Source organism: Triplophysa dalaica, chromosome 22, assembly GCF_015846415.1.
Source record: "Triplophysa dalaica isolate WHDGS20190420 chromosome 22, ASM1584641v1, whole genome shotgun sequence".
Taxonomy (NCBI): Eukaryota; Metazoa; Chordata; class Actinopteri; order Cypriniformes; family Nemacheilidae; genus Triplophysa; species Triplophysa dalaica.
The window spans coordinates 13,221,025-13,241,782 of NC_079563.1; the positions used below are offsets into that span (position 1 = coordinate 13,221,025).

Genomic DNA, 20,758 nt, shown 5'->3' on the forward strand with positions numbered 1-20,758 from the left:
CGTTTCGAGGAGAAGAGGAGGGACTTACCAGCAGTGAGACTCGCGAAGCCGCGAATCGTGTGGATCCAATAAGATCACGCCGCGTTCCGGGCCCAATGTGTTAGAGCAAGCCGGTGATTGCGAGAGGTGACGTTAGTGTGCTCACACAGCATTGCTGGTTCATGCTATCTTTTTAGCAACTGAAAGACGTTTGATATCTAAGATCAATACGGAAAAGTTTTAGTTCATATTAAAGTCAGAATAAACATTTCAGAAGTGTTGCTGTTTAGGTGTCAGGCTGTGTTTTCGTCATCTGGAATCAAAATAAACTTCATCTCGCATAAGGTAAGTGCCATGCTGTATCACTTTATCCCTTTGTTTGAGATATGAGAGTTTGGGTATTTGTGCTGCGATAAAATGTGGCTGCATGATGTTTGGAGATGCAGGATGATGTTGAGTTGATGGCCAGTGCGTGTTTGCGTGTTGACTATGTAGCACGTCATTCAAAACATCATGAAATACTTGTGTTTGAGCATATTCATGAAAAGTGGCTGCTGTGTTTGCAGTCCAGTATCAACCGGTGAAACTGACAGTTAGGGGGGGATGAACACCATCATGGTCGGGGCGATACGTCATGTAGGCTGTGTAACTAGAAGTTTCCATTCTTGGATATTTGACTGGATTTGCATCAGCCTTCAACATCGATCAAGGGATAACTTCATCCGTAAACATTTCGATAAATCAGAAATTGCACGTTTGAAAATATATCCAAAACCCAAATAAGATCATGTGTTGATAAACCCCGGATGCACCTGGACCACGTAGGGTCTCTGTCTAGCATCAAAGCTTTACATTATTGTATTCTGATCCACGTGCTCCCAGGCTTTGTCTCTGTCCTGTGGGTGGGATCAGAAAAAGTCAATGGGATGTACTGGATGTTCTAATCATGCATGCCTTCACTTTTACACCTGTGACACTTGCAGTCTCCACCTACATGGTGTTTATCAGGATGGTGATGCAATACTAGTCAGACATAGTTGTAATATCAGTAATTATTACTTGGCTATGATGGTTCGAAGAATATTGCTCACTTTGGTTTACTTCCGGTTTTATGGATTACTAACCTATCAAAGATGCGTGGTTCCTTTTGCCTGTTTTCTGTTATGGATGAGTTAACGCACGCAGTTTCTGCCACTCTCATTTTAATCTTGAGTACCTATACAGTAGTGTTGCATACTTTGTATCTTCGAGGAGTATTAAGTTTGATCAAATTTATGAAAGACGGATACAGCTGCACGACTCTTTCTGGAAACAGAAATTAGTTAGTCGTGCTAACTACAGCACGAAAACACTGTAAATCATCGCGTTGTTTCACTACAAATTCGTGTTGTTTAAATTATGCACGAACTCACGCCTTTCGCCAACAGAACGCAGACATATGACTTCGTTTGACTTACCGCGTGCGGTTCATGTCCGTCTTTTGGCGCTAAAACCGCTCAATCTATCTTTTTCAAACGATCTCCAAATCCAGTGTTATATCCACTGTTAATATAACATTCATCACCTAAATGCAGTGAGCACACAAACGACGCTAAACATCCGTCAGCCGAGTAAAGCGGCATTGATTGGGTTCTCACGCTGGCTGGTTGACGCGTGCTCTTTCACTCACAATCGTGCGTGTTCATGCTCTTTCACTCGCTGGAGGACGCGTGGGCGTGATTTTCTGGAAGAATTGTCCAATAATGGGCTAAAGAACCCATGTTGCGAAAAAAATTAGGAAATCTATACGAACCTCAGTGCAGTGACTCAAGCACAGAAATACAACGTCATACGTTCAACTTGTTTTTTGACAAATTGACCATGCTAAGCTTGAGAAGCCAGAACGTTTAACAGTGTATAGAAGTCAGAATGCAGGAAATAGCATGTTACCTCCACTTTAAAGTTATCTTTGTCTATTCTCTGCAGGTCACAATGAGGGAAAAGCTGTCATTATGGGCTGTTTGTTGCCTGTTGGCAGCATTCCTGCCTTCTCACACAGGTAAATAAAATGCATTATAGTCATACAATGTCCAAGCCTCGAACACATGTAAAGTCAAGAGGGAGAACAGCCTCCCTCCTATCTTTGAGATCTGTGACCTCTGTACATGAATTCAAATTTAGGTTAAAGCTTAACTTTCTTGACCCGACATTCAAATTATAATTTTTTTGTTTATATTTGTTTCTTTGAATTTTAAACTCTGAATCTGTAAAGCAAAGTGATCAACTCCTATTGTGTTTATTTGTGGTATGTAAATAAAATTAATGAATTAAGAGTGTATTTTATTCTGTTTCGTTGCACGTGCATCCTTACAGTCTAAGAGAGAATTGTCTCTTTTTGTCCGTGTTAAATTGTATTTCAATACCTTTTGTGTGAATGTGTGTCTTATTTTTTTTTATATTGCAGAATCAGTAGCCGTGATGTCTGTGGATTTAGGCAGTGAATGGATGAAACTGGCTATTGTTAAACCCGGTGTACCAATGGAGATTATACTAAACAAGTACGTTTGTAAAATATAATACATTCTTTTAAATTACTACACAGCCGTTATGCTATGAAAACCGCTTTCTTGTTTGTTTATTAATTTCAATCTCATTTCTTGCAGGGAGTCCAGGCGGAAAACCCCAGTAGCTGTGTGCTTAAAGGAAAATGAGAGGCTTTTTGGTGATGGTGCTTTAGGAGTGGTAAATCCTTTGCCTATATGATTCAATTATGTAAATAAAATTAACACGTCTCATGACCATAATTGCATCAACATGTTTATACATTTACAGGCTGTAAAGAACCCCAAAGTGGTTTACAGATTTCTCCAGAACCTTTTGGGAAAGACTGCGGACAACCCGATGGTGGCACAGTATCAGAAAAATTTCCCTGAGCACCAGCTGATGAGAGATGAGAAAAGTGGAACCGTGTATTTCAAATACTCTGAGTGAGTATTGGATCAGGTGCATTAAATGTTAATTATTTGTTTTTTAAAGCAATGAAACTAAATGGTATTTGCGATCCAGAGACATACGGTACACTCCAGTGGAACTTTTGGGAATGATGTTGAACTACTCCCGTGGTTTGGCTCAAGACTTTGCAGGTACAAGGGGATACTTCGAATAGAACAAACATACCTTGTAGATGAGAATATTTTAACAATCACTTCTAATTCTGTGTCTGTTTTCTTTTTACAGAGCAGACTGTCAAAGATGCTGTTATCACAGTTCCAGCATATTTCAATCAGGCAGAACGCAGGGCAGTCCTGCAAGCTGCCCACATAGCGGGTCTGAAGGTCCTTCAGCTTATCAATGATAATTCTGCAGTGGCTTTGAACTATGGAGTCTTTAGGCGGAAGGACATCAACTCTACTGCACAGGTGCTTCTGGGAGGATTTTAATTAAAATTTGAAAACAGTGTTAATAGTTTATTATTTAAAAGATAAAATGGCAAAAGAGATTTGACTTTATTATTCTTTTTTTTTGTCAAAATGTTTGCTTTTACACCATGTTAACTACCCATCAACAAATAACCAAACTCATGTTTTTTTGTAGAATGTCATGTTTTATGATATGGGATCTGGAAGCACAACCGCCACCATTGTCACGTATCAAACCGTGAAGACCAAGGAGTCCGGCACCCAGCCACAGCTTCAGATCCGTGGAGTTGGGTTAGTAAACCGTATCCTTCACAATTTATCTCTGCTGTGATGGTTACCTGGATGCATGCACATATTTACATCACAGGATTTTTATTCTGTCTGTAATATTCAGGTTTGATCGGACACTGGGCGGTTTTGAGATGGAGATGAGACTGCGAGATCATCTTGCCAAACTCTTTAACGAACAGAAGAAGTCAAAGAAGGACGTGAGAGAAAATCACCGTGCTATGGCCAAACTGCTCAAAGAGGCTCAGAGACTGAAGACTGTGTTGAGTGCCAACGCTGAACATACAGCACAGGTACTGACATATAGGACATAAGAACGATGTCATAATCTGATTAAACACATTAAAGAATACTTTACTTCATTTCCTTTTTTTTTTTTTTAGTGATGTAAAATATACTGAGAAATTCTAACCTTCATATCAACTTTTCACTCATGTTTTAATGCTGATAAAAATATATATAATGATGAATTTAAAGGTGCTGTGTGTAATATTTGTAGGATCTATTTACAGAAATGCAATATAATAAACATACGCAACTATATCTTCAGGGGTGTATAAAGACCTTACATAATGAAGCGTTATGTTTTGTTATCTCAGAATGAGGTATTTCTACTTTCATATACTGCTTCTCTCCTTACATGGAATTCACCATATTGTTTTTACAGTAGCCCTAAACTGACAAACTACTCTACATGGTGTGTTTCGTAATGATCTTATCTCCTTCGGCAAGGAAACCTCAATGTGATGACATCTTATTTTTTTTTTTTGTCCGCCACCATAGTGCTTTGAAATGGAGGGATGGACTGAGCCATTGGTTGCAATTCACAACCTCACCACTAAAAACTCCACATTGGTCCTTTAGAGATGGGGTAACATACGCGTTTTCTGCCAATCTAATATAAATCTTGAGTACCTATACAGTAGTATTGCATACGTCATCTTTTTGAAGGGTATTTAGTTTGATCAAATTTATAAAACAGGGATACAGCTGAGCGCACATCATCGCATATCCCTTAGTTTTGTTTACATTATGCACGTACGCGCCGATTGCCTTCAAAACACAGACATATGACTTAGTTTCACTTATGCCTTGCGGTACATTACCGGCATCTGTTAGCACTGGGACCGCGCCATCTATCCGTTTCAAACAATATCCAAATCCCCACGTTTATATAACATCCATCACTGAAATGCCGTGAACAAACACAAACCTCAACTTCTCTCACTATCGCAAGAGTAACAAGCTGTAGCTGCAGGCCCATAGTGCACCCAGTCTTGATGAGAGGGTCTTCCTATCGCTCGTCGGTTGTGGGCATGGGGGTGGGCTATTTCTTTCGCCTTGCCGTGGGTGTGCGTTTCCAGGAGAATTGGCCAAAAAAGGAGTAGGATTTCTGTTATGAAACAGGGATCCAGACTTAAAAAAAAAAATGAAACGAGTTGTAGTGCCGGAGGAGTGTATCAAGCACCAAAATACTACCAAAGCACCAACTCGTCTTTTCAAGTTGACCATCATAAGCACGAGAAGCCAGCACGTTCAACAGTGTAAAGAAGTCAGATTTCATCAAATAGCATGTTACCCCATCTTTAAAAAATTTAAGTTTTACATTAATATTTACATTTATCCATTTGGCAGACGCTTAAAAACTACTTGCATTATCCTATACATTTGATTTTAAGTATGTACAATCCCCTGGGATCGAACCAACACCTTTGGCGTTGTTAGCGCCATGCTGTTACCACTGAGCTACAGGAAAGCCAATTTAGTTTAGAAAGCCAATAGTTTTATCATTCTTCAAGATATTGAGTATTTGTTGTTGACCGAAACAAGGACACTGTGACTTGCAAAGACCATACGACTTACAAATGTGAAAGATGGCTGATATCTGACTTTTTAGATTGAAGGTCTGATGGATGACATAGACTTCAAAGCAAAAGTGACTCGATCTGAGTTTGAGGCACTCTGTGAGGATCTGTTTGATAGAGTACCAGGACCTGTGAAGGAAGCATTTGCTGCTGCAGAGATGACCCTGGTGAGAAGCTTCATAGCTCCGTATTTTGGCTTCACACAGCAGTATTATCTGTTTTCCTGAACAGCTCGGAGTCAAAAATAATCTTTATTTTCTTCATATTCCAACAGGATGAAATTGAACTGGTGATTTTGGTCGGAGGATCCACCAGAGTTCCCAAAGTGCAAGACGTTCTGCTTAAAGCTGTTGGAAAGTATGTTTCTTGTATCTTCTCAATTTTGCTTTTGTTTCTTTTAAAAATATTTGTTCATCATACATGGCTGCTTTTGTGTTGCCTCAATAAAAAGATGCCTTTTGCTACCAGCCAAACCTGGATCCCTTTGTTCAGACTGTTTCGATGACTGGTTAATGGTTTCGTCTTATGGTTTTTTTTGTCTGTAGAGAGGAACTAAGCAAGAACATCAATGCTGACGAAGCTGCGGCAATGGGTGCCGTCTATCAGGCAGCTGCGCTTAGCAAAGCCTTCAAAGTTAAACCTTTCCTGGTCAGAGAGGCAGCAGTGTTTCCCATTCAGGTAAGAGGGAGAAGACGACATCTGCCATAAATCTAACATAAACAAATTGTTAAACTATAGTGCAATAAAACCTAAGGTATTCTCTGAATGGTTCCCAATGTCTTTTCTCAGGTGGAGTTCATCCGCGAGGCCGATGAAGAAGATGGAGTGAAGACCATGAAGCACAACAAGCGTATTTTGTTTCAGAGAATGGCCCCGTATCCCCAGAGGAAAGTCATCACGTTTAACAGATACACGGATGACTTTGTCTTCTACGTCAACTACGGAGACCTTAGCTTCCTCAGCGAAGAGGACATGAAGTAAGTGAACCGTTAAGTTTTGTTTGCTGTACTAAAATACCAAGTTCTGTCTCAAGATACCTGTCCATTGGGTCATTTTGGCACGTGATGAAACCAAGCTTTGTTTTTTAGGGTGTTTGGCTCTCAGAATCTAACAACGGTGAAACTGTCTGGAGTGGGCAGCAGCTTTGAGAAGCATGCAGATGCTGAATCAAAAGGCATAAAGGCTCATTTTAACATGGATGAGAGTGGGGTGTTACTTCTGGACCGGGTTAGTTTTCTTGGATCATCTTTTGTTTCCCAGACAAATTTATTTTGAACACCATGTTTTTGTGATGTAAGTGAACCGTAGCTTTAAAGTTTTGCCTTTTCAGGTGGAATCTGTGTTTGAGACTATCGTAGAAGAAAAGGAAGAGGAGTCAACCCTCACAAGTAAGTTTTGTATCACAGAATGGTTAAAGAATGTGTGATTGACATTGCGATAATGAAATGTTTTTTTTTATTTAAGAGCTCGGAAACACCATTTCCAGTCTGTTTGGTGGTGGCAGTGCAGACCCAAATCAAAATGCTACAGAACCAGTTACGGTAAATCTGCTTTAGTGAATGACTGTTCATGTTTTTGACTCTTGAGTCTTGTGGTTGACATTTGAGTAACCGCTTTATGTAAATACTCCAGGATGAGGAGGAAGTGACTGGGAAAGATCAGGAACAGTCGGAAAAACAAGAAGAGTCTGAACCAGAGAAATCTGAGGCAGAGGAGAGAAAGGATGGAATGGATGGAAAAGATGCAAAGGATGGAATGGATGGAAAAGATGCAAAGGATGGAAAGGATGGAAAAGATGGAGAGCCTCAGGCAGATGAACAGAAAAATAATAACACAGAGGCTCAGGTGAGACAGATAATCACCTTTCTGGAAAGTCTCAGATAATGGAATTTCATAACTCAAATTTCTAGTTCGACCCTGTTATTCCAAAGAGAGTTTTTGGGAGGTGTGTTCCCAAGATATTATACAACATTCAGTGCACCTGCAGTAGCACCTGACTACAGATGATCTGCATCCAAAATAACCACTTAATAAAAAATACTGATTCACTGAGCCTAGAGATACAATTTATTCACGGTTTTATTTTTAAACCAATTAGAATGATCAACTGCCCTTTTATAATTTCTAAAATGCTGAAAATTTCTTTGTAAACTTTTTTTTTTTGGTCAAATAACAAAACTAAACCGCAAGTTTAAAACAAATTTTAAATCAAAGAAGAATATAAACAAACTAAGACTAAGTCTCTGCTTTTCTTAAAAAAAAAATTACATTTGAGAAATATCACCATATCCAAGTTTGCAGTAAACACAGTGACCCCTATTGCTCAAAACATGTATTGCGATTAATTTATCTCAACCTACATGAATCGTCACATATTTTGAGTGAGACCAATAACCAATCAATATTAACTTTTTTTTAGTCAATTAGTTTGTACCTTATAAAGTTTTTATATAACAAATTAAATGTTTGATTCTTAAATTTAATTCTCAGACTAAATTTAATTCTCAGACTTTTTTTATAGGGATTATCTTGGTATAATGTGCTTCTTAAATGCTACAACATTTAAGATCCAGGGTTGGGTGAACATCAACCAACAAACCAAATGTGGGACAGGTAATCCATTTGTGTGGGACACCACTGGAAGGTAGTGTGAAACTGGGATATAATAATGGAATGAAACACTTTTATATATATTATCTACCTTTTAGCTCGTAAAAATAATTTATTTAGTCCATTACAACTACAACATAATTAAGGCATAGATGAAATCATAATTTTAATGGCGATTTCAATGTAAGGTGTACAGTCTCTTTAAATTTTGAGAAAGTATCAGACGTGGAATCAAACAGATAATGAAAAAGAGTTTCTCTATTGAAATTTATTATTGTTAAGTAATGCATTTAATTATTTGAAAATGTTTTTATTTTAATACGCCAACCCAACCTATAGGCTAAACACAGTTTCAAAGCTACACAGTTTACAATGTCTAGTGAGTTTTTATCCGGCAAGTTGACACGGGAGGATCGCCACCCGATCTACTGACAGAGGCAGCCTCGTGATGACTTAAATCACTGCCGTCTTCTTATACATTGGATAAAAGTCAGGATTTAAAACATACTTGCGTTTGCATGAGCTGGTTGCACACTGCTTTGACACGGCACTGTTAAATAGTTTAATAAACAATGGCACAAACAAGTGTCTCGTGTGCGTTTCGGTTTACAGACAGTTTGTTAATGTGACAATTAAAAACCAATAGACTGATGTAAATGTGCGACATTTTCTCAATATGAGACTCGTGGGACAAGGGGTGAAAATGCTGTACGGTACAACACAAAGCAGGATGGGTGGTCACCCTAATCCAGGTCAAAATGTAATCTTTTGACCAGCCTGACAATGTGGTGTAACCTGACAATTTATTGCAAATTGAACAATCCTTTTTATAATTTTTTTAAAAGAAATGTCGATTTTTTTGCTGATCAGGACAATTTTTTTTTAAACTCTTAAATGCTAAATTTGGGTCCGTTTTAAACTCTTACCTCTCCATCACACAGGGAGAGAAGGAAGGCAAAAAGGGTGAAGACAAATCTGATGGTGAGAAACCAGAAGAGAAGGAAGTCGATCAAACAGTTAAACCACAGAAAAAGAGCAAAGTATCTGAAGACATCACAGTGGAGCTTGAGGTGAAGGACATTCTTGATCCAAGCCCTGAAGATATGGAAGTGTCCCAAAAGAAGTAAGAACAAATCTCTTGTTTCTCAGAATGAATTAATATGGAGGTTAATTAAACGTGAGCAGGATAGAGGAAAATGGGGCAGGGTAAAGTAAGCGAGGTATCTCAAGGGATTTACCGTGATGTTCCTCCCTCATATCAGGCTGCAAGACCTCACAGACCGCGATATGGAGAAACATGAGAGAGAAAAGACCCTGAACAGCCTGGAGGCTTTCATCTTTGAGACGCAGGTACAATGAACCTCTGCTTCCCATGCTGATGTTTGTGCAGTGAGTCATAGATCCTGTGTTGTGACGGAAATGTCTTTGTCGAGGGGCAAAACGTCAGGGTTTATGGCTTTCATGGTTCATCTTAATAGAGTTAGAGGAAATGTGGGGTTGGTTTAAGGCAAATTGGTCAAATTTTAATATTGAATATTTCTATCTATTCTGTATTTCTATCAATACCTTCCTGGCTTTTTTCACATTTCAGTTTTTTTTTACCTATAATTGTTTTCAAAGCTGCAGTTCACAACTTTTCTGTTACCCTATTTATCAATGAATTTTAATTTAGGCTGCATTTTGATGTTTTAAATCAAAAAGGTGGCGGTAGAGAGGCAAGATGTGGATTGGAGCTTTAAATCTTTGGCACTCTTGCAAGCACGGTTATTTTCTTTCAACGCATTTAAATCTATTTAATTTTTTGTATCTTTGTGTAGGACAAGTTATATCAAGATGAGTACCAGGCTGTAGTAACTGAAGAAGACAAAGAGCAGATCTTAGGCAAGCTGAGCGAGACATCTAACTGGATGGATGAGGAGGGATACGGGGCTGAGACTAAAGAGCTGAAGGAAAAACTGTCGGAGCTGAAGAAGCTTTGCAAATCCATGTTCTTTAGAGTTGAGGAGAGAAAGAAATGGCCAGACAGACTGGCAGCGTTGGACAGCATGCTCAACCACTCCACTTTATTCCTCAAGTGAGTTAGATCATTCAATTTGTTCATCTATTTTGATACCATTTATGAAGAGATTCTTAAGTCTATTATAAAAACTTTGTTTTGTAATGATCAAAACACATGCTTTAGAGAACTTAAGCCCTGGGCCTGGTGCCCATGTCCCTATTTCTATCTCCAAACACAAGATTTTAATATCCACTCTTCTGTCCCAGAGTATGTATGTGTAATGAAAAGGTAACAGGCCAAAAATAAAGTACAAAAAAAGAGAATTATATGTGTGTGTTTTGTTCACAGGAGTGTTAAAGTGATTCCTGAAGATGACCAGATTTTCACAGATGTGGAGCTGAAGACATTAGAAAGGGTCATCAATGAGACAACAGTATGTACTTGTTGACATTTATAGACACCAAAAGCATCTGAACTCTCAATCACTTAAAAATGTTAAATCTGTTCATAAGAAAACAAAATATTTATTAAGTTGATAAATAAAATATATTTGGACACTCACTGGTAGTCATAACTTAACGGAACAAGTTCCAAGTGAATGTGAAGTGGAGTTTGTCCTTTAATATTTTGTCTAATGCAATATTATATTTAGGCTAATCTTACCCTTTGCTTTTAAAAATGATTTTAGACATGGAAAAACGAGACTGTCGCTGCACAGGAAAAACTGTCCCCAACAGAGAAACCTGTCCTGCTGTCCAAAGACATTGAAGCTAAACTCTCCCTGCTAGACCGAGAGGTCAACTATCTGCTAAACAAAGCGAAGTTCGCCAAACCCAAGGACAAAAAAAAGACTAAAGATAAGAACTCCACATCTACAGAGAACGGCAAAGCCAACAGCACTGAGGATGCTGAGAAGGTCATTCCTCCCAAGAGCGATGGAGGTAAGAGGAGGCTCTTTACGTCTGCAGTTGTCAATCTGTTTCTTTGATTTTAAGGTTTTCTTTTAAGTTGTTTACTCTAGTAATCTGAAGTAAATCATTGTTGTAATGAACTGTCGTTTTAGCGGAAGAAGTGAAGCCAGCTGAGGAACCTCCAACAGCTGAAGAGAAAGAGAAGGAACCCATACTTGAACTAAATCCAGCAGAAACTACGGAAGATACAGGTAATTGTATTGTAATTTTAAATAAAAAAAGTATTGTTTTGAACCTTAATGTGGATATAAAATCAAATCACATATATAAATTTACCGTAATTCATAGATTGCATATGTAGTAATTCTGTGTTTTTTATTTACAGAACCTACAGAGCGCAGTAAATCGGAAAACCATATAGAGGATGAATTATAACAACCGGAACTCATAAAGGTTGTTTTTGTTGTATTTATTGACTCCGTTCAAAGTGGTTCAAAATTCCATTTTTTTTTTTGCCCCCTTCAAAAAAAAACATCTAATTGACACTGCTTACAAAAGACTATGTGAATATGTACATCTCATAATACCTCATCCCATCTCTTTCTTTGCTTCTGTTCAGTGACTATAAGCCAAAAAAACATTAACCATGAATCAAAGTTGAGGTGAAAATGAGAAGCAAACTGGATTGTTTCTTAAAGATTAATTAATGATCTTCTCCCTCTCAAAAATGTCCCATCTTTTTGTCTGTCACTATTTGAACAAGGAAATCCAAAATGGCATGCTTGACCAAAGCAAACACATCATTTTTAAATGTGAATGGCATTTTCATTGTTTATGAAAGTCATTTATAATGATCAGCTGGAAAATAATGTTTTAGTGCAAGCTTCATGTTATCAAGTTTTGTTTTGCCTTCGTGTTGGAAAAATGTTAGTCAAAGAAGTGTGAAATTCCTTCAGAATTGCATCTAAACTATGCACATTTTGAGAATTGCATCTCAAAAAGTGCATTACACCTCATCAGATAAAATGTTGAAAGTTTATACCAGTCCGATCGCCTTTGTTCCACAGAGCCCATTTCCCAAAACACAATGTGTTGGAACCTGTGAGCTTCTTGCCAACATCTACTCTAAACATTCTGTATTTCTAGACTTTCAGTATCACCTTTGTCCTGCACTGTCATCTAAAGAATTGTACACATTTATTCATAACCTTGACTGAAGAAGAAAATGCGAAACAAAGATGTAAGTTTTGTCACCACCTCTACCGGTTCTGTTTTTTACTTATTCATTACTGTCCTTAAGGTGTATGTGGAGTGAAGTGTGTTACATGGAGTGATGTGTGTAATGTGTGGAAAAGGGAGAAGATTGTTTCTAAACTGTTAATAAAAAGTCTTTTTTAAAACTTCTCTGCGTATTGTGTAAAATCTTATGTTACTGAATTTTTTATAGAAAAATGTGACATCATTTAAGGATTGGTGCACTTACATGTTGAGTGTGTCTGAAGTTTAAGACTAGTACTACTACAAACAGAATAAAATGCCACAAACAGGGCTATTTTTAATTTAAGCAAAAATCACATTCGTAAATTAAATGAACATAATTTCAAAAATGTACAAGTGTCTATCATGGCCTGTAAGTGCTGCTTTATTCAATTACCATAGCAAAACAATACAAAAGAATAACTTCGAAACCCCATTTTTTTCTGTTAATATAATAGTTTAAATACAGTTAATATAATACGATTACATGAAAAAGTACAAAGAATCTAAAACGATATGTTACTGTAAAAAACAGATTTGCTACAAGTGGTTTGTTATATGATAAGATGTGACTAACAAAAAATAACTCGTTGTCATCTCTGTCTTCTCAAAACCCAGACCCCAACCAGAGTACAGAAGCCTAGATTTGATGAGGTGTAGTGTCCTGGCTTTCTGCATCCTTTCTCTCGTGAGAGCATTCTTCATGTTGGAGTGCTTACTATACATCTTAGTTTAGACTGATCGTAGACTGAAATGGGATACTTGTTTTTAAACAAAAAACTTCAGTGAAAGAGCATTGGTTTGTCCATGTTGAACCTGTCTGAATGGATCTTGTAGAGAAGCACAGCCAGCATGACGAGACACAGGAGCCCGAACACGCCGGCAGCCACAGAGACCACGACCACTGCCTGATTCTGCCTCTGATCCTCATACACTGCGTAAACACACCAACATTTTAACTTAAACACTCACAGATCCAACACAGGCAGTTGTTTTGCATTATAAAAGCAACTGGAACAGAGAAACATGATAACATGTAATTATTATTGGACACTTAATATTTTGATACTGAATAGAATAATATAATGCTATGTTGTATCTAGAGAAATAAACGAATAGGCTATGGTTCCTAAATCAGATTTCCTTGATAAAATAAATACACATACCTTGTCACATAAATAAATATATATATATACATGTATGTAATAGATGCTTACCTGTAACAATAGGTCTGGTTGGTTCTAAAAAGATAAAAGAAATTGGTGAGTTCAAACATATAAGTTATGGAAAATATAATTATGCATATGCATTTACATATAGATAGTTGACATAGTGTATTCTCACATATTATGCACTCAAACCGGTCACTTCAGTTTAATAAAGCTCACATCATATTTTTATTTGTCACAATGCAGGACCGTCCTAAAACTAACCATTAGCATACATGTAAAATTTAACATTTACCCCTGATGTAAAAATGTTATGAAAATTAAGCAAATCATAAAAAAGGGGGCGGCAGAGCTAGTTGCTATCTTACCATTGTCCACTTTCGTGATAATTGGTCCCGAGCTCACCGTGGCAACATCACTAACCGAGGTTCCTTGAGCTGACTCCACATCTCTCCTCTTCCTCAAAGGACTCGTGCAATTCTAATCCGTGTCAGAAAATATCAACACACGTCTGTTAGATGCTGCGCAGATCTAGAGAAGGATTTTATCAAAGTGAATTTTGCACTTGATACCTGGCGTAATGATCTACAGAAAGTGGTCTCACAGAGTCTGGTGGAACAGTGCACAAAAAAGGTTGACACCGACCGGTTCTTGTGCTCGACAAAACGAAATGTCTCGAATGAGAACCGCGCAACCTGTTGTTCTCCATTCACACCCATAACGGTTTGTGGATCGTTGCTACATCTGAGAACGATATAATACACCAAAACTGAAATGATCACTTTTAAATGTGCTTATAGGAATTGTCCTCTCAAGTGTGTCTTTGAATATAAATTCATTTTTTTATTTGTATCTAAGCATCATTGAAAATGTTTCGATGTAATATTGCTGTAAGCCTCCAAACTTACCCGACAAAGAAGTTAAAGGATGTGCTATTGGCTGGGTAAGGACTAGTGGTTGCATGGCAACGATCCAAGAGAACATTAAATCTACACAGAATACAAATGAAAAGTTATCTCTCAACTTTGAGCTACAGGCATTAAAAATGTGTTTCTCAAGAAAATGAGAACTTTGTAATATCATTCATGATTGTTTCCAGTAACTATGTGCTGTATGTGCACCACATACTTTTGTGTGAGATTAGTTGCTCGGACCTCCACAAAAACCCTGGTTTTCAGCGATAGACCCGTCGGAGGCACAAAGAGACGAGTTGTATATGTGAAATCCTTCAATCGGCACAGAAAATTACATTATGAGCACATCCTCATCAGACATCCCCAGTACCATCATCATGTACACGGAATATACAAAAATGGCCAGAAATGTGAATAACATAATACCTCAAACAGCATCATGCTCAGAGTGCTAATGAAACTGCCATTGTTGTCCTTTATTGCCAGACTCACACCAGAACTGTGTTTAGAAACACAATGTCAGAGAAACACCTGATCAGCTCATTAGCTCACATTGATAAAAACATATGAGGAGAGACTGGAGCAAGTTGTCACATTGGAACTTTTAGCATACGAGACACAATGTTTGTCTATCAGTCTGTACAATTAAAAGGTCATTTTAAAATCTAATTAAACAAATGTTTGTTTTTCAAACATTATTTTCTGTCTGAAAATGCGGTTTAATGGCAGGTTGCCTTTGTGACAACTTACCCCATAAGACACGTGTTGCATTTTTTTTGTCTTGTGCAATAATGTTCGGTGTGTTGTTGTTTCTTGCAGCCAAAACATTAGGATTTGTGCTTATATGGCAACAATAATATTATCATGTCACTCACACACTCATCTCTGTGTTGTTGACCAAGTACTGCAATGGGTATCTGCAGGAAAAGAGAAAGACCATATCCTGGCGGTAAGTGATGGTTCCAGCATTTGGATCCTGAGAGTTGACCAGCCCAGAGATGTTCACAGACTGTATACTAGAGAAGTCGGAGAACATTCCAGAACCAACCTCCTGAGTTATCTGTCGAGTTTAAATGAATAAAGGGTAAACATCTTAACATCTAGAATCGACAGAATTGTGGGTAAGATTTCAGATTAAATATAAAATGAACATTTGATTCCATGCCACACTTAAATTTAAAGACATTACACTTGCTTAACCAATTTGCATAGTTAATTAAGTAGGATTGTTGGTAACTGGTTTTAAAAGTATATAATCTTTATATATTTCATCACAAATAATTGTGTCTGGAATTTATCCAAATTGCTATGGCCCAAAAAATTTAAAACCTTGTGTCAAATTTTTTTCAAAGGCTTTTATGATTACATTTTTATGTCATTTTCCATTGTAATTAATTTTTGTGTTTTTTAGTTTTACTATCAGCCTTGATGCCCGATGACTCCTGAGATAGGCACAGGCTCCCCGTGACCCGAGGTAGTTCGGAAAAGCGGTAGAAAATGGAATGGAATGGAAAGTTTTACTATCATTCCTTTTTACTTACTTGCTTGTACAGTAACAGTACTTATAAAAAAGTTATAATTAAATATACATTTTTAATATATATCAATAAATACATCATATGTAATAAATTATGTAACAATTTTTTTATCCACAGTATTAGCTTTAGTTTTTTTAATACCGCAAGCTTGTTGGAGCATTCAGATATGGATGTTTCAGTGATCATGAACTGGAATTTCAGTACAGGTGGGTCGACGGTCCAGTCAGCCGTTCCTTTGCACTCAGGCTTGGTAAATTGACCATTAAGTGCCATTGTGGTCTCATTATATCCATTGTAGTAAATTGGACACAGCAAAATCTGCAAATCCATCCTGTTTGTGCCACACACAACTGTCATATCAGAGTTGGCTGTAAAGTAAAAAGCACAGTTAGCAAAGTGACCGATTGTTATGTTTGGTGTTTCCGCACAATTCCTGTATTCCGTGAAAAGGCATTTAAAACCATAGAAACCACAACTAAAATGAGGGCACATCACATATTAAGATACCCTATCACCACCCTGCATGTTAAAGAAAATGCAAGCCTCAAATTGCTGGGTGGTCTTGGGTTCTTTTGTGGCTCTAATGAAATGAAAGGTGATATAATAAGGAAGAAGGAAGTGAATGTTGGAAGAGAACAAATGGAGAGCGACACATATATGCTTTGACTGACCTGGCTCTCTGTAAGTCGAATGGGTGAGGCAGGGATTCTGAGCCTCACACCGGAGAATCAGGACAAACTGATACACAATGAGGACCTTCCACATTATGCTTTAGCTGCAGGGGAAATCCCACACACCTTGACCTTGATTCACTCAAACTTTTTTTTAAGCGCAAAGGATGCTGTCTGTGAGCAGTACACGAAATTGTTTACTGTTTTGCATGCAAGTCTCACCAACAAGCACAAGATCTGAAGATCAATCTGATGTCTGGTCACAAATTCTTGATACAGAAGAGATTCTATATAGGAATTCGACTCCTATTTAAAAGTAAATACAAATCAATCATATCATAATAATAAAACAATAAGTATTTTTGTTTGTTAAATAATTATTATATTCGCATGTGCTTTAAAATAAATCATGACAAATTACCATTGTGACATCCGATATAGTCAAACAAAGTGTTTAATAAGTTTTTATAAGCAACCGACTTTTAAAGACAAACTTAATCTGAGTATTAACATGAGTATTACAAGCACATTTTTTAAGTAAAATAAATGAGCATATACATACTCACACATGCACACATTACCTGTATGAGTTCACCTTTTTTCTATCCTTGCATCTGTGGCTCTCATGTGGTCACGTCTTAACTATTTATACTGACCCCTTTCAGGCAGCAGTGAGGGAGGGAGTCGGAAACAAACAGAGGGTTATGAAAAATAAGGGATGGTCAAAGAGACACCCAAGTAGCTTCAAGATGATCAGTTTAAATTGGCTATCAGGTAACATATATGGATTATAACAACATCTTGATATGCTCATGTAGCACAAACGTGTAACATGCACAAACATGCAGACCTACATTCTATTAATGCAATATATCATGGTGTATTGTGCTTGGTGTTATGTTATTATAAATAATGCATTATTTAACAAGTCTCTGTGCTTGATGATAAAAGCATGGTCACGTTTATGACCAAATGAACCCATGTTCTATAAAGTCCTTAATTTAGCTTTGAACTTGAAAAACAGATTATAATTGCTTGTTAATCATTGGCAATTAAAAGTTGTTTATAATTTATATTATATTATATTATATATATACTTTAATAATAATAATTATTAACATAATTTATTTTATATTGTATTCAATTCAATTAGCTTCCATGGCAAACACAACCTCTAAAATGACTGGCTCCGTCATTTTATCTCTCCGATTATATTTTTGTAAATTGAATGTAATAAAGAGCATCACAGGTCTCAAACCAACAATACCAAAGGTGTTAGTTATCAAGTCTATTCATATTATTTTTCATAAAATACGTATACAAACGTTTACGGACACATAGACTCAATATCCTGTTTTCGTGCAGCTGGTTTCAGATATGTCGTCTTCGTGAGAAAAAAGGTCTCCTCACCTCATCATCTTATTTCTAGAAACAGATATCACACCCTTCAAACAATGACTGCCATCGTCAGAGCTTTATTTCAACAAAGACAACCCCTCTTAAAAGTACATAAGAAAAGAACAATGTAGTACATGATCTGAGGAGAGACCCCATCCGGTTACCTGATTCCTAAATCACATTCAACCTTTAATCTTCTGGACACCAGGCGATGATTTATTTTTGACTACATAGCTTTCTGGTTAAAAACACTCTATTAATATATTTAAGTGGATTTAAGGGTTTATTAATTAACTGAATTAAACTTTAATCTTCACTTTTTGAAGTCTGCAACAAATTGTGTAATTATGCAATATTTTTTGAAAAAACCTACATGCACAAGTAAAACTATTGTATTTCTCAAATAATTGTCAGTTACTCGATGTGGTTCATAACTTTTATTCAAACACCATGTCAAAACATGATCATGTGAATTATTCCCTCTCTCTGCCTGGGGGGGGGGGAAGTATGATCGAATCATCTCATTGAGTTATAACTTTCAGTAATACAAGCTGGATGAAATCACAAAGAGCCAATAGTGCAGTATATTGCACAAAACCCCCTTATTTCAGTAACCCGAGACACCATAAAGACTCTTATTTCATCTTTCGCAGTACTGTTCACCTCCATAGTGATAGGCTACTTATTACGTGATAATAGAACTCACGAATCAGCTTGTGTTTGCAATTAACCAATGAGTTTATTGGACAGGGTAATTGCGAATGAACATTCAAGCATTAGACATGATTTTAATATGAACACAACACAGCAACTACACCACAAAAACAAAAAGTAAAAGCCACTTTTTCCATCATGTAACTGCAACATTAGTAAACAAATGACAAGCCATGGTTGTAGGCGACAGTACAAATGCTCACACACGTGCAAAAATGAAGAGGAACGCCCTCAGGTGAACGTTGGCTCTACAGCTGGAGAGCACGATGTGCTCCTCCAAAGCTGCAGTTCACTCAATATGTACCAGAGGTGCCGGACTGACATGCGGATATCAAACAACAGTGGATGATTCTCCTCCTCCACCCCCCGAGGACAGACCGAGTCCGGAAGACCGCAGACTCTATTTTTCAGTGCATCTCGTCGGCCCGCTTTCACTTGGAGCTGGTGTATTTGGTCACAGCCTTCGTGCCCTCGGACACAGCGTGTTTGGCCAGCTCTCCCGGCAGCAGCAAACGCACGGCTGTCTGTATCTCGCGGGATGTGATCGTGGAGCGTTTGTTGTAGTGCGCGAGGCGCGACGCTTCCCCGGCGATGCGCTCGAAGATGTCGTTTACAAACGAGTTCATGATACCCATCGCCTTGGATGAAATGCCAGTGTCCGGGTGGACCTGTTTCAGCACTTTGTACACGTAAATGGCGTAACTCTCTTTCCTGGTCTTACGCCTTTTCTTGTCACCTTTCTTCTGTGTCTTGGTGACAGCCTTTTTGGATCCCTTTTTGGGAGCTGGGGCTGATTTCGCAGGCTCAGGCATTGTTTTGGTTTTCAAGCACTACTGTCTCGAGATCGATGGGGAATGCTATGCGTACGCGCTGCTCAGTTTTCTGTCCCTTATTTATAGAATCGGCATGCAAATTTGACTAGAGGCTGTCTTTATTTTTATTGGACAACTATCTGACGTCACGGACTGGGTTCCGCGCTGTGAATGGCTGTTTGCTTTAAAGTCAATCCATCCATTCAGAGCAGGCATTGGGGTATAAATACCGATCCCTGCTTACATCATAAGCGCAAGAGCGTTTGACCAGTATAAATAGATTGGACATTGTTCATCACACAGACAGTTCCTTTGTTGTTTAGACATGTCTGGAAGAGGTAAAACCGGTGGGAAGGCCCGTGCCAAGGCCAAATCTCGTTCATCCAGAGCTGGACTTCAATTTCCAGTCGGACGTGTACACAGATTGTTGCGCAAGGGAAATTACGCCGAGCGCGTAGGCGCAGGAGCCCCAGTGTATTTGGCCGCGGTCCTGGAATACCTGACGGCTGAGATTCTCGAGCTGGCCGGAAACGCAGCCCGAGACAACAAAAAAACAAGGATCATCCCCCGCCACCTCCAACTGGCTGTCCGCAACGACGAGGAGCTCAATAAGCTTTTAGGCGGCGTAACCATCGCCCAGGGCGGAGTGCTCCCGAACATCCAAGCGGTGTTGCTGCCTAAGAAAACCGAGAAGCCTGCCAAGAGCAAGTAAACGGGCTTTCGCGATCCTGGACATTGACACAAACATGGCTCCGATGCGAGCCCTCTTGAGTAACGTGTTCTCTTCTCTACTTTGCGTTATATTGTGTTTGTTGAAGACGGCATCTTGTAAATTATGATTTGTGGTGTTGTTGTTTTTGGACAATTCCCTGTCAAGAAGGCAAACGCACAAAGATAGCCCTCCCTCGCATCACCGCTGCCTAAAAATGGCCATGGGACGTTTCTGCCACCATAGTGGACTATCTAAGAAACACAAAAAGGGACTCGATTTGAAGATTGCGATTTCATTGTACATGGAACACCGTTGGTTTCGTTTTGTTTTGTCACTGCTTTGAATAACATGCGAATTGTGTCCTTCATCTGCTGTTCGGTGGTTATGTTATGTTTCAATAAATGTAAAGCCACAAAGCCCATGCGATTCACTTATTTATTGAAACTATATTTTTTGCATGAACCGAATGAGCTAGAATTGAGAGGCCTGTGTTGTATTGTGTGAGTGTTATTATATGGTCCAA

At 38.2% G+C, this 20,758-nt stretch overlaps 4 protein-coding genes across 5 annotated transcripts; 2 read left to right on the forward strand and 2 right to left on the reverse strand.

Moving 5' to 3' along the window:
- The first annotated feature begins 87 nt into the window (after positions 1-87).
- Positions 88-12,454, forward strand: hyou1 (hypoxia up-regulated 1). The gene is made up of 24 exons (XM_056736436.1): positions 88-324; positions 1,945-2,017; positions 2,423-2,516; positions 2,622-2,700; positions 2,791-2,945; positions 3,025-3,101; positions 3,196-3,377; positions 3,553-3,668; positions 3,772-3,958; positions 5,563-5,697; positions 5,805-5,887; positions 6,076-6,208; positions 6,320-6,507; positions 6,619-6,757; positions 6,861-6,918; positions 6,995-7,071; positions 7,163-7,375; positions 9,082-9,263; positions 9,403-9,490; positions 9,958-10,214; positions 10,488-10,572; positions 10,828-11,080; positions 11,203-11,301; positions 11,436-12,454. The coding sequence occupies exons 2-24, from the start codon at positions 1,951-1,953 to the stop codon at positions 11,483-11,485; spliced, it is 2,997 nt and encodes a 998-aa protein (XP_056592414.1). The 5' UTR covers positions 88-324; positions 1,945-1,950; the 3' UTR covers positions 11,486-12,454.
- Positions 12,455-12,686: 232 nt separating this feature from the next.
- On the reverse strand, positions 12,687-17,576 carry si:ch73-261i21.5 (zona pellucida-like domain-containing protein 1). 2 transcript variants are annotated; one of them, XM_056736438.1, is made up of 10 exons: positions 16,600-17,576; positions 16,070-16,296; positions 15,266-15,450; positions 14,817-14,889; positions 14,605-14,702; positions 14,385-14,465; positions 14,049-14,220; positions 13,845-13,956; positions 13,525-13,548; positions 12,687-13,241 (listed from the first exon to the last, which is right to left on the reverse strand). In XM_056736438.1, exons 1-10 carry the CDS (start codon positions 16,691-16,693, stop codon positions 13,090-13,092), a joined length of 1,218 nt encoding a protein of 405 aa, XP_056592416.1. In that variant the 5' UTR covers positions 16,694-17,576; the 3' UTR covers positions 12,687-13,089. The 2 variants fall into 2 exon arrangements, with proteins under 2 accessions (XP_056592416.1, XP_056592415.1); XM_056736437.1 differs by having other exon boundaries at positions 16,070-16,723.
- A 1,135-nt stretch (positions 17,577-18,711) lies between these two features.
- On the reverse strand, positions 18,712-19,664 carry LOC130411639 (histone H2B 3). The gene has a single exon (XM_056736424.1). It carries the CDS (start codon positions 19,521-19,523, stop codon positions 19,143-19,145), a length of 381 nt encoding a protein of 126 aa, XP_056592402.1. The 5' UTR covers positions 19,524-19,664; the 3' UTR covers positions 18,712-19,142.
- Positions 19,665-19,758: 94 nt separating this feature from the next.
- On the forward strand, positions 19,759-20,654 carry LOC130411637 (histone H2A). The gene has a single exon (XM_056736423.1). The coding sequence runs from the start codon at positions 19,849-19,851 to the stop codon at positions 20,233-20,235; it is 387 nt and encodes a 128-aa protein (XP_056592401.1). The 5' UTR covers positions 19,759-19,848; the 3' UTR covers positions 20,236-20,654.
- The last annotated feature ends 104 nt before the right edge of the window (positions 20,655-20,758 follow it).

Bases quoted from the DNA above. Each gene is read 5' to 3' on its own strand.
- hyou1 (XM_056736436.1), top strand. From the start codon at position 1,951: ATGAGGGAAAAGCTGTCATTATGGGCTGTTTGTTGCCTGTTGGCAGCA. The intron at 6,508-6,618 runs GTAAGTGAACCG...TTTGTTTTTTAG, and splicing joins CTCAGCGAAGAGGACATGAA to GGTGTTTGGCTCTCAGAATC. The intron at 9,264-9,402 runs GTAAGAACAAAT...CCCTCATATCAG, and splicing joins ATGGAAGTGTCCCAAAAGAA to GCTGCAAGACCTCACAGACC.
- si:ch73-261i21.5 (XM_056736437.1), bottom strand. From the start codon at position 16,420: ATGTGCCCTCATTTTAGTTGTGGTTTCTATGGTTTTAAATGCCTTTTC. The intron at 14,466-14,604 runs GTATGTGGTGCA...TATTCTGTGTAG, and splicing joins GCAACTAATCTCACACAAAA to ATTTAATGTTCTCTTGGATC. The intron at 13,957-14,048 runs GTATCAAGTGCA...GACACGGATTAG, and splicing joins TCTGTAGATCATTACGCCAG to AATTGCACGAGTCCTTTGAG.
- LOC130411639 (XM_056736424.1), bottom strand. From the start codon at position 19,523: ATGCCTGAGCCTGCGAAATCAGCCCCAGCTCCCAAAAAGGGATCCAAA.
- LOC130411637 (XM_056736423.1), top strand. From the start codon at position 19,849: ATGTCTGGAAGAGGTAAAACCGGTGGGAAGGCCCGTGCCAAGGCCAAA.